Consider the following 12084-nt stretch of genomic DNA (forward strand, 5'->3'; position numbering starts at 1 on the left):
TGAAAAGGCAGTGACGCTGCAGCTGGGGCAAAGTGTCGGAGCTGTGTGTGGCAAGAGCCCGTGGCTTATCTGTCATCACTATGGAGAACTTGTTACAGCGAGCATACACTTCAGGAAGTATTCTTTAAAGACTAAACAGGTGAGTTAAAGGAAGACAAAAAGTATTATTCATCACAGAGAGGAATTACATTTATTATTTTTAAATGCCAAGAACATGGGAAAAACACAACTGTAATGACATTTAAAGTTCTCTGTGCTACCACACGCTGTGTGGCAACCTTTGAAAAAAACAATCTCTATGGTGCTGAAGGCCTTTAAATCTGCTACATTTCACAAGTTTATCCACACGTAAAGAGATACAGAAAGCGTTTTTGAAAACAAATCTCTTAAGTACCATCACCAACCACAAACAAATGTTACAGTCATCACAAAGCAATAACTTAAGGACATCTGCACAAGCTCCACACCTGAACAGCAATAAACATGCTCAACATGTCAAAATCTCATGTGCCCATCAAGTCTCTATATTACACCTATAAAATAAGTTAATTAGCCATTTGTAGATTTAAGCAAGTTCCTAAACACAAGCATAATGTATGTACAAACACAAGTGTCATGAATACAGACCCTCGCTCAATTCGTTCAGCAGTCCATGCTTAATTAACAAAAACAGCCATGATCAGCGAATAAGCAGATTTTAAAAGTGCACAGTGCCGCTTGCAGAAAATAGTGAAAGTGTAGTGTTTGAATAAGACTGTGCAGCATCTTTTAGAAATCTTATTGAGAGCAACAGTGTAAGAGAATTGTGACTAGCAATGACTTTCACACTAACGGACATTCACAGTAGCTGCAGGTGGTCGGTCCAAAATAAACAGCTGTAAGTAAATGTTCAGAAATTTAGTGGGACTGTTTTGGGCTAGCAATATTTGTCTGTCACCATCTCTAAGATGTATTACACAGATTCTTAAAATATCAGACTCAGCACTTCACACACACACACGACGTACGTTCAAGCCCTTCCTATGTAACAGTGTTTGCATATGAGCACTCAAAAAAAAAAACCCGCAAGTGGACAGCAGATGGAGGTAAAACACAAAAGGCCGTCCTGCAAAAACATGACAGGTTGATAAATGTATACTTTAAGCCTTTGTGGTCCAATAAGAAATGTTCCCTTTGAGTAAACCCTCGCTCGCTCCGACTCCTTTTAGCCGCTTTTGACAGATCCATCAATTCTATCATTTCATCAGCCACGTCCTTGTCCGCTCTCCTTTCTCCAGTCCCCTTTGATTCTCTCCTCTTTCTCTCCAGCTCCTCGCAATGAAAACTTTCTCATGACTTCTCTCTCAAACTCCTCCATTTCATCCTCTATGGCGCTATCTTGTTCGCCATCCTCGTCCTCTTCCACCATGTCTTCTAAAATATCGCTCAAATCTTCAACAAAATCTTGAAAGCTCATCTGATCATGAACAAAAACTCCATCCTTAAAAAACTGCGTGGCCAGCTTTTTGAGCTCCTCTCTTTTGGAATCATCGACACCTGCCTGCTCTGCCTTAGCTAGATAGGTTTGGAGGATGGCCTCAAACTCGGGTAAGTGAACAGGGAGCAGCCGCTCAGCCTTTGCACAGGACTCCAATGAGTCGCACTCCTGTGGAGGTTTAGGACTGTGCTGGAGACGCTCTCTCTTCTGGACCCAGTACTCAGGCTGCCCCATGGAGGGTTTGCGGTGTGTATGAGGCTGCTGGTCTCCGTACTGATGTTCTTCCTTTTTGCCATGATTATTTTTAACCTTGTATACATCTTTGCTTTTCTGGAATTGCAATTTGTCTTTTTTCCAGTCTTCATTAGGCTTCTTCTCCTTCCTCCCGTCTCTCTCTTTCGATTGCTCCCGTTTCGACTGTTCCCACTTCTTGTCCTTGCTCTTCCATTCCTTATCGTGTTTCCCATTTTGACTCTTCCGCTCATATTCATTCCATCGCTTCCTGTCATCTTCCCTCGATCCGTCTTTGCCATGATTTTTACTGCCTTCCCACCGTTTCCTTTCATCCTTTTCTTTCCCTGCTTTACCCTGAAGTTTGTCATTTTTATCATTCCTCTCAGTGCCTCTTCTCCACTCTCTCTCTCCTTTCTCCTTCCACTCTTTATCTTCCCACTGCACTTTGCCACTTTCTTTGAAGCCGTCTTTCAGCTTCTTCCATTCCTTTTGTTCTTTTTGTCTCCCCCCATGATCCTTTCCTTCCTTCCAGTGCTTGTTCTCCTCCTTACCTCCCAATTGTTTACCCTCATTCACTTTCTCATGCTTTGGTCTTTTCCTATCGACATCTTCATTCCATTCTTTTTTCTCCCTCTTTTCTGTCCACTCTCTTTTTCCTTTCCCATCTTTCCATGGCTTTCCTTCATCACCTCTGCTAGTCTTCTCTTTCTTCCAGTCTTTCTCCTTCCACTGTTTTTCCCCTTCACTATGCCTCTTCTGTCTACCTTCCTTATCAAACATTCCTTGCTCATGTTTTTCCTTCTTCCATTCTTTTTTACTGCCATCTTTACGGCCCTTTTTCTCTCCTTCCGTCCCTACAGATTTTTTTCTCTCTTTTCCCTCTTTCTGCTCGCCCAAGTCATAACGATCTCTCTTCACATCTTTCTTTTTCTGCTTTGGGTCATCCCGTGGATGCTTTGTCTGTCTCCCTGTGGATCCAGCCGTTTCCTGCTTGCTGTCCTCTGGCTGACCAGGTGGGGGCAATGTAGAGAGCTTCACGGAGGCTTGAGTTGTCTGACTGCCTGCTGGAGCAACCACAAAAGTCAAAGTTAGAAAAAGAAAAAAAGATACACGTGTGCATTGTGTTTCAAAAACAGAGAGAAGAAAGCAAATCACTAAATGACTAATCTACTCCCAAGCTCTCTTATAACTCTCATCCTTCTATATCTCCTACTCTCCTCCACATCCCCTCCCTTCTTCCTCCCTTGCTCCCTTTGTACCTGAGGAGACTTTTAATTCTGTCACAGTGGATCTCAGAGTTTCTAGTTCTTTCTGTAGGGCCGGGAATGACTCCAGCTCTTTCTTCATCCTCTCATTCTCTTTCTGAAGGACAGGAAGAGAAGCCATCTCTGTCTTCAACCTACTGTTTTCCTTCTCCACCGCCTCCCACCTCAGCCGCTCCTTTGCTCCCTCTGCTGCCTGTCCCTGGGCTACTTTTAGCTCCTCGTTCTGTGCCTGTTTAAAGAAGAACAGAAAAAGAGGGTCCTGTGAGAATACCACACACTCACTGACACCTTTATCCACAGACGCACATTTGTATAAATACATGTGTATTACTGTACACACGCAGAGGAGACGAGGTGAGAGACAGAATGGAGTCACACCTGAAGTTGGGCTTGGAGCACAGAGATCTGCTCATTCCCTTTGGCTAGCTTGTTTAAAAGCTCTGAATTGTCAGCATCTAGTGGGGACGGAGGAGCCTCTGGGTTAAGCCACTCCTGTCAACAAACAGAATTACACATCTTCTCAAAATAACTATTGTCAGGTGGAGGAGCGGAGAAGAAAAAGAGGTGTTAATGGAACGGGAAAGAACAAGAACAAGTCACTGTACAGTAAATTTTTTTTTTTTTTTTTTTTTTTTTTTTTTTAAATTGCCATACTCATTATACAGTAAATAAAGGTTAGACTAGAAGAAACATACACAGTGGAGAGAGAGTAGACATTACACTGACCCGTTTTCCTGGTAGCTCTGTATCTTTCAGATCCCTTGTACTATAGTCGCTCTCTGCAACGCAAATATTAGTTTCAATGCAAGTAATAAATTAAAAATAGCATGCAAAACACACACACGTACGTTACTTTTCATTTAAAAAAAAAAAAAGGAAAAAAAAAGTGCAATTACCCAGAAACAACATGCTTAAGGTTTCTGACAGTAAAATGAAATTCAGCTGAGCAGAAAAGAAGCATTCATAATACACTTCATTACAAATTTGTAAATGCAATAGAAAAAAAGAAATGTATGGATTCCTTGGTGAAGTCCTCATGAATCCTGTTTTCACCTTTACCTCATTCTCACGCCTTTGCTTTTCAAACTGTACGTCAAAATCAAGTGACTGAGCTTACAGGCTTCTAAAGCTAATATTTGCTAACTGTCGTTCTTGGTCCCTTCAAAGCAACAAGGTTGTCTTTTGACAACACCTACACCAAGTATCAGGACAAAACCCCACATTTAACAGCGTAAAGAACTTTGAAAGCTTTTTTTCTGCAAAGTATTACATGCAAAGGCTTTTTTCCTGCATGCACCCTCACACATGCAAACATGCTGTGGCCAACAAAGACTTAATTAAATCAGTGACCCACACATACACACAGAAATAACCTACCCTCATCCAGATCCATGAAGATACCTGCATGTATAATACACCTCAGTCTCGGAGCATCCTTCATCTAATCCAGTGTTAGTTACTTTCTATTCTTTTAAGCTTTTACCTTTAAAATATAATTTTAAAACAGGCAAACAGCTTCCCAAAAAAATCTAATGAAAAAAGAAAGAAAGAAAGAAAGAAACGTTAACCTTCGTAACATGCCTACCTGAGAAAAAAATGGTGCCAAGGCCTAACAGAATGAGAGCACCTAGGATGCACTTGTTCACGGAAAACCCGCTGTCGTCTTCTCGCTGGGGGAGCTGAAATTCTTCCACTTCCTCTTCCTCTTCTCTTCTTCCAATCTGCTCCAGAGATGCTAAAAGGGACCTTCTCTTCCTCACCTCTGACTCTCCCTCCTCACCAGCCTTCTCGGTCCTCTCCTGACTCACTTCTGAATCTGCAGGGGGGTCTGGAGGGGTGAAAGAACAGTATTAAGGTGTAGTTCTACAATAATTAAGTTACAGGAACACCTCAAATATAAACTGAAAACACCACAACAATATGCAATCAGAAATTTCAGCCCCCAGCAGAATAATTATTTTAAGCACAAAGTTGCAGTACAGATATTTCTTGCTTTTATATAGCTGATATAAGATAGCACTGCAGCTAAGCAGAGTATGCTGGTTAATTTGCTCCACTTTCTTATATTTAAACTCAACAAATCAGTCTGGCTTTGAAAGAAAAGAGCAATAATGATATAACTGGCTCTGTAAAGACGTCACTAATGCTAAACTTTACTTTTTAAACACAAATTGTTAGGAAAAAAAAAGTGCAGAACAGAGTAAAAGAAGACCAATCATTTGATGGTGCAGCAGTAAAAAGTGACACAAACCAAAACCACTACACTGCAAAATATTTTAAGTGGTTCCTGTCCCTCTGAAGCCAATTTACTTCTGCAGGGTGTCATGTAACTAAAGGTTTCTGTCACATCATGCTCCCCTCCACACACAGCCTCTCCAGACAACCTCCTGGCCCAGATACTGAAAAAGTCCATAACCAGGTGTTCCAACAAATACACTTCAAACACAAATAGAACATGTGGCTTAGTCTCCAATAGCAGAAGAGAAAGGCTGCATGCCATGTATACAGTGACATACAAAGTTTTTCAGTAATAATGACCCGACTTTCGCCCTGTTCATACCCGTTTCTTTTTCCAAGTCAGTTATCTTTAGATACGGATCTGACTCCTCCCCTTCTTGTTTTAGCTCCTCCCCATTTCGCAGATGCTGCGTTCCTTCCACCTGCACACACTCTGCACCTCCAAGAGTCTCTGTGCTCAACGGTAAGCGTGGGGGCTCATCAGGGGAAGGAGCTACATGAGTGTAGGAGTCAGAGTATGAATCGGGGTCAGAGCTGCTCTGCGCCGGGCCCTCAGGTAGGCCCCCTGCCTGGCTGACTTCATCACTGCCATGGTTCAAGTTGCTGGAGACTTCCAAAGAGGAAGGAATGGGGTTATCCGTGACAGAAGTGGGCACAGAGGTGGGCTGATCTGCACTCAAGCCTCCACTTAGCTCTGCTGTTTTTTCTTTTGGTACCTGGATATAAGAATAAGGTCATTATAAAAAAAAAAAAAAAAAGTAGTTGAAAGTTTTTGCACTTCTTATAGTTTGGCACTTTTGGTTAAAAGCCAAGCAATACAAGTTTGGTCTTAAATGTTATTTAAAACAGAAATATTGTGTTGTGTTATCTTTAGCATGAAGAACGCCGTCTCTAAGCTACAGCTGAAATGAGTCACTTTCCAAATCTGAGGAACAAATGAGAAGGATAATGCTGCTACCTGAAAAAAAAAAGGCAAATTCTGTCCAATCAGAATCAAGCATTCTCACTACACTATAAATAGTTTTAGTATTTATTCTCTGAGCATTCAAAAATTAGCAATCATTCAAGCCCCAGGATTATTAGAAAATTAAAACGTGGGAGAGGAGAATGCTTTCTTTGGCCAATCAAGGCTACACATTCAGCAAAGCTGCGTGACAAATGGTACTGTTACAGAACAGAACATTGCATGTATTGCTGCCTTACTAGGTAGTTCTCCACAGGGAGCCCTTCTGCAGACTTTGCACCATTTGCAGGCTGGTTGTTGTCCCCAGAACCTGGATCAAACACAGACACAGGAGGGGAGCCATTTAGGGCAGCAGTTCAACATTTTTCAATCCTGACTCTTTGAAGTGGAGCAATTCCTACTCGTGACACCAACACCTGCCACCAGTAAGCACAGGCAAGGTGAAAAGCAGTGGTGATGAGGTGTATTTTTTCTACTTTACCAGTTGTTTTCTTTGATTAACAGTCGTTTCTGATTGCTTAGGTAATAACTTTGCAATAATAGCTGGAAGGCTCAAAGCTCTAATGCACTAACTGCAGAATATTACATCAAGCCAGTAAAACTATTTTTGAGATGCTCTTGTAAAAATTTAATTTATAAGTTAAACCCAAACCATCGTTTAAAGAACCTCTTGAAGCACCAACTACACACTGATGTAGTGAAACACACACACTTGGCTTTATGTTTTCTGTGTGCAAGGCATAGCAGCTCACATTAATCAACTGACATGTGTGTGTAAGTATCCATGTTTGCATGTATGCATTTTCGGAACCTTACTTACCTTTATTTCTGCACACTATCAACAGAAATAAAGGTAGAAAAAAAAAAAAGTATAATTTTGCATTTTAAATATGCAAACACTCCTCAAAAGACATTAGCAGTAGAACAAAACAAAACATTTCCAAGGAAAATACAAGAAAGCCAGCCAAATGTCTTTCTCTGTGTCAATCCAGACTCACAACTTTATCCACAGATCATGGAAAGCATCAAATGAGTGCAAAGCAATCACTTGCTTTAAGTTCTGCAAAAACATTGCTATAAATTTACAAACTGCCTGTAAAGCAGAGAAAGCACATTCAGTTTGCCAAACTTGGTAAATGCACTTGCTACAAAAGTTAGTATTTTCAGGTATACTCCGAACCTAATGTGGATATGCGATTGAGAAAATGAATGAATGTGAAGGCACCTGGTGCAGTTGTATGGCTTTCTCCATGGTACTCCGTCCCCATTATCACAGGCTTCAGGGTTTCAGCAGCAGTTTCCTAAGAAAGACAAACACCCAGTCAGAGAACAATCCAATGCTGTGCAAAATATTAAGCCACCCATCAGGGTGCAGTGATTTACTGCAATGTACAAAACACACATTATATAAAACCAAAAGCAGTCTTCTTGAAGGACATTCAAAGCTCTTCTTTGGGTGTTGGCTGCCTTTTGTTTTGTTCTCTGTCCACATGATACCACGCTGCTTTAAAAATATCTGGACTCTGTGGAGGTCAATTCATAGCTGAGTGTTCCACTGTGTGTTTTTCTATGCAAATATGCCTTTACTGCTCCATCAGTGTGTTTGGGATTACTGCTGTTTTGATGTGACCCATAAAATTTTACATTTGGATTTATCACTCCATAAGACTTGCTGCCATAAGTTTCAGTCCAGTTCTTGTGTAATCCAGCAAATCTCGACCTTTTCTCTGCGTTTCCATCTCTTAAGAATGGCCTCTTGACAGCTACCCTTTCACTGAGGCCATTTCTGATGAGGCTTCAGTGATCAAGTGAAGAAAAAGATTCTCTCAGGTCCTATGTCAGGATACACTGCACACCATGTCAAGATCTGCCAATTTTTTCCCCTAATAGCTCTCTGGAAATCATGTTGGTGCAATAATGATTCAGTGTTAAGTGAAAAATAAACAAAAAAGAAAATCATTAAATTACAAAAACTGGACTGAAAATGAGTGAAAAGGCAGCCAGTGTCTGAAAGAGCTTCAGAAAGCTTGAAAAGCTTTTAAGACCACTTGAAAATCAAAGAAACCTCCCAGGTGTTTCATTTTCAACACCAATACCAATTTTGATATTTAGCGAATTAAAAAAATCTAATATTACAATGTATTTTTTTCTTTCAGACTTATGAAGCATAACTAAATTTCCCACAACATGTGTTATCTGTAGTTATGGACGAGTCCTTACTGAGAAAATATGGCAACTTTTAAAGATAAAACAAGATTCTTTATATATATTCATTTAGATATCGTTACTGGAATAATAATGAGTGACTGAGCATCACCCTCTTTAACAGGCTCACAAATGAGAAGATCTTATAATAGTTTGCCTTCCTGAATACTAGTCAAATCAGAAAGATCAAGACAGACTTAGCACAGAAAACAAACTTCATATTTAGGTAACCGAAAGAAAATAAACTGAGACCAGTAATTTTTTTTAAATAAAGTATTTTGTTTAAAGCCTGTGTATTCCAGTGATCTATACAGAGTGAGGATACCTCAGGAGTTAGGATGGTCCAGCTGTTATTAGCACTCCCAGTGCCAGACATGGCCCCCAAGAGACTTTGCGTGTCTCTCCTGCAACACAAGAACAACATAGAGAACAATGTGAAGAGCGTATATACGTACACCCTGAATCAAAGCCATGCATATTTTACAGTTTGACTTACAGAAGAGACAACTAACAATGTGCCACTAGCTTACAATTACAGTAACAACATGAGGACTGCAGCTTTAAGAAATTTACGCTCAATGTTTACCCGATTTGAATACAAGCCTCTACTACTCAGCCTCACCCATTTTGCCAATAAAGGTCTGACTGTAATGTGTTACTGAGGTCTTTGTGCGAGTGTGCGCATTTTGTATGTGAGCAGGAAGTCTAATTCCCTCGGAGCATTCAGTTCTTCATTAGTAGTTTATGTGTGTTGTGAGCCTTTTGGCCAGCCTGGCTTTTGACTAGCTGGGAAATGTTTTGGCAGAGACATGGGTAACTAAGGCCGGCACTACAATGGGCTGTCCATTTCAAAGGTACTGGTCTCTTAAACAGAGGTCTACAAATGAGCACATTTGTGGTGTATACTATATCTCCCCACTGCTTTGGAATCACTGATTTTACAGTAAGATCATTCATCTTAACTGCCACCACAGTAGTTGAGAAAATTATCTCCCATGTAACCACTTCAGTGTCACCCCCTTGTTAGGTGGAAGTGTCAGGTATTAGATTTTTATAAAGCTTTTCCTTTCAAATTACACAAGGTAGCATAACAGCGAGACATATTTATATGCATCCAGTCTAGTTTTGTATGAATGCTGAAAGAACGAGGCACTTAAGTTAATACCACACTGTCTGGGTAATGACACACTTCACTCCCCAAATTCAATTCTCTCCCAGCTCTGCTATTTAGGTCTCCTAATCGAGTGCCTCCCAAGAGAAGCCTACTGAATCTAGCCTGGGGCCCAAGGAGCATTGTGGAGGATATAGTGGAATGGTTTAAATGGATGCCAGCTAAATATAGCTACCATGAGATTGACTAGAGACAGACAGAGGGAGCATGCAGGAGATGGCCATGGGGAATAAAATAGAGGCAGAAATGTATTCTAAGGACAGTTTTAAAAAGGATTATTTTACATGCAACACAAGGGAGGGAGAAAAAAAAAATAACATCCTTTTCTGATCTTATTCACTGATCGGTACGAATAGCATTTAATTTAACCTTTAAGCTCTAGATGTAGGAGTCAGTGCAAGATCATACTTTCACAGTGCACGCGTCTAATCTCAGTTTATCTCTTCAGACATTAATCTGCATGTGTGTGTTATCTTCCAGAGACTAGACTGTTAATCTTTTTTCTTTCTTTTTTTTTTGCAGCGTCTTTGCCTCTGCATGGAAAAATTACCAAAAAAGGTCAAGAGATAAACTACAAGACTTTCCATGAGGACAGCCAACGCTGGGCTGCGAGTTAAAGCCAGCTCCACACACAGCATCACCGCTAAAAGCAGACCGCTCTTATCACAATGCAAAAAGGGTCGGGGTTAGTTGGAAGAAGTTCATAACCTGCAACAGGAAATGCCAAACGGCCTTAAAGAAGACAACAACATCTGGTTAAACTCAGAAATATCACTTCTCACATGTGGCGAGGGCCGCTGTTGGTAGGCTACTAAAGGCTTCACAAGCCGAAAGTTGTTGACGTTAGTCCTTAAAAAAAAAACGTTTCCACTTCAACGACGTCTGCCGAGCAACCAGGAAAACGTGAACGTTTGCGACACAGAGGGAGAAGAAACGACACTAGAAAAGACGTCGTTATCTTGTAATAAAATCAAAAATACAGGTGGGTCTTACCGTGGTCTGTCACTTTACTTTAGACTTCAGAGGACGCCACAGACGCAAGCTGGGACTTCTTTGATTCTTCCTATCCAACTTGACAACTTATAACGTGCCTCCAGAACTTACTGAGCCATGCTCTTCTCGCCCAATCACAAAACGCGTTTGCTCTAGTCCCGCCTCTCGCTCATCCAATAACATATCGTTGTCGCTTCACTTCGGCTGGAAAGCTTCTAAGTTGATTGACATATATATATGTATAAATATGTAAGTAATGGAGGCTAAATTAATGTAAAATTAATACTACAGGTTACTGCTACTGCTGCCCTGACATTAGACATGCTTGAGTTGATGGTTTCCATCATAAATAGAGCCTCCAGTTTAGCGATAATAATAATGCTCTTTTGCACACTCACTTAAGAAATACCAAGAGTCACATTAGATGCAAGCTAAAACTGTTTCATAGAAGGTATATTACTGACACTTAAGCATTTTTCTCCCTTTAAAGGTGCCTGTGCAGAATTACTTAATCATCAAATGACCAAAAGAAAAGAAGCAAAAATTCAGACATGTAGGTAATAATTTTTTCTGTTTATGAGTTCCTTTATTTATTGCCACACCACTTTGTGTTGTACAGTGAACATCAGGTGTGCCACAGTCCTGGGAATCTCAGATCATGAGGGCACAATTCAGAAAACTCTAACCCAGTCCGGATATAAAGTCTGTATCATCTTGAAACCTGCTGGCAAGCTTCCTCGAACCCCAAAAGACCTCCCTTCCTATAGAGACACCGAAAAACAAAAAGCAAAAAAATGTTAAAGGGTTGAGTGGTTTTATGATTTTGATATTATTATTGATAGATGTATAAAACACTCTAAATTAAAGCATGTAGTTTATACATAACAGTCATTCAAAACAAGTCATACCTGCCAAGGCTTTACCATATAACACTCCCATTTCTGATGAAATAAAAGCTGGTTGAAATTACAATACAGGACCCAGTGGAGAAACAAGGAAAAATCTGTGCTCTACCACTTGATATACCCTTTTCTCTCAGTCTGTCAGTCCAGGATCTCTTTGATGCACCAGCAGCAGAGGAGGAAATAGAGGCACTCCTTAACCGACTGGATAAAACTGTAGGCAAAGTTTCCTCCCAGGAAGTTTTTGCCTCGTCCCAGGCCCATGGCCATGTCCCGCAGCTGCTGACCCAGAGAGGCGGAAGGCATGGCCTGGGGAAGAGGACGCTGGGGGTGCATGGCTCTGCAGAGAGGGGCCAGACAAATGCAACGAGGAGGGCAGTCGATGAGAAGAACTGGAAGATGAGCTGTGACAAATGGAGTCAGACGAGACCCATGCAACAGCTGAGCTCTGCTCCGTATTCCCGGCACGGTTCACTCCTCTACTTATAACCTCCTATACAAACTGCAAACGCTCTCCACCCACATCTGGCATTTTCTGGACTGTCCTCTAGTTTCAAACGCCCACTGACTGATTAAAGACCTTGTTTACCTTTGCTGTACTCAGTTCCCCTGTGTTGTATGATGCCCCCCTGAAT

At 41.0% G+C, this 12084-nt stretch overlaps 2 protein-coding genes across 6 annotated transcripts; both read right to left on the reverse strand.

Moving 5' to 3' along the window:
* Positions 1 to 180: 180 nt before the first annotated feature.
* Positions 181 to 10653, reverse strand: pbxip1b (pre-B-cell leukemia homeobox interacting protein 1b). 5 transcript variants are annotated; one of them, XM_035913942.2, is made up of 11 exons: positions 10548 to 10653; positions 8709 to 8787; positions 7404 to 7479; positions 6418 to 6488; positions 5537 to 5930; positions 4562 to 4804; positions 4354 to 4377; positions 3703 to 3755; positions 3355 to 3468; positions 3115 to 3205; positions 181 to 2772 (listed from the first exon to the last, which is right to left on the reverse strand). In XM_035913942.2, exons 2-11 carry the CDS (start codon positions 8757 to 8759, stop codon positions 1244 to 1246), a joined length of 2646 nt encoding a protein of 881 aa, XP_035769835.2. In that variant the 5' UTR covers positions 8760 to 8787; positions 10548 to 10653; the 3' UTR covers positions 181 to 1243. The 5 variants fall into 5 exon arrangements, with proteins under 5 accessions (XP_035769835.2, XP_006804964.2, XP_006804962.2 ...); XM_006804901.2 differs by having other exon boundaries at positions 181 to 2775; XM_006804899.2 differs by having other exon boundaries at positions 2971 to 3205.
* Positions 10654 to 11111: 458 nt separating this feature from the next.
* On the reverse strand, positions 11112 to 11785 carry lenep (lens epithelial protein). The gene is made up of 2 exons (XM_035913946.2): positions 11456 to 11785; positions 11112 to 11308 (listed from the first exon to the last, which is right to left on the reverse strand). The coding sequence occupies exon 1, from the start codon at positions 11783 to 11785 to the stop codon at positions 11591 to 11593; it is 195 nt and encodes a 64-aa protein (XP_035769839.1). The 3' UTR covers positions 11112 to 11308; positions 11456 to 11590.
* Between the last annotated feature and the right edge of the window lie 299 nt (positions 11786 to 12084).

This window comes from Neolamprologus brichardi, chromosome 11 (genome assembly GCF_056152115.1).
Source record: "Neolamprologus brichardi isolate AB-2024 chromosome 11, ASM5615211v1, whole genome shotgun sequence".
Taxonomy (NCBI): Eukaryota; Metazoa; Chordata; class Actinopteri; order Cichliformes; family Cichlidae; genus Neolamprologus; species Neolamprologus brichardi.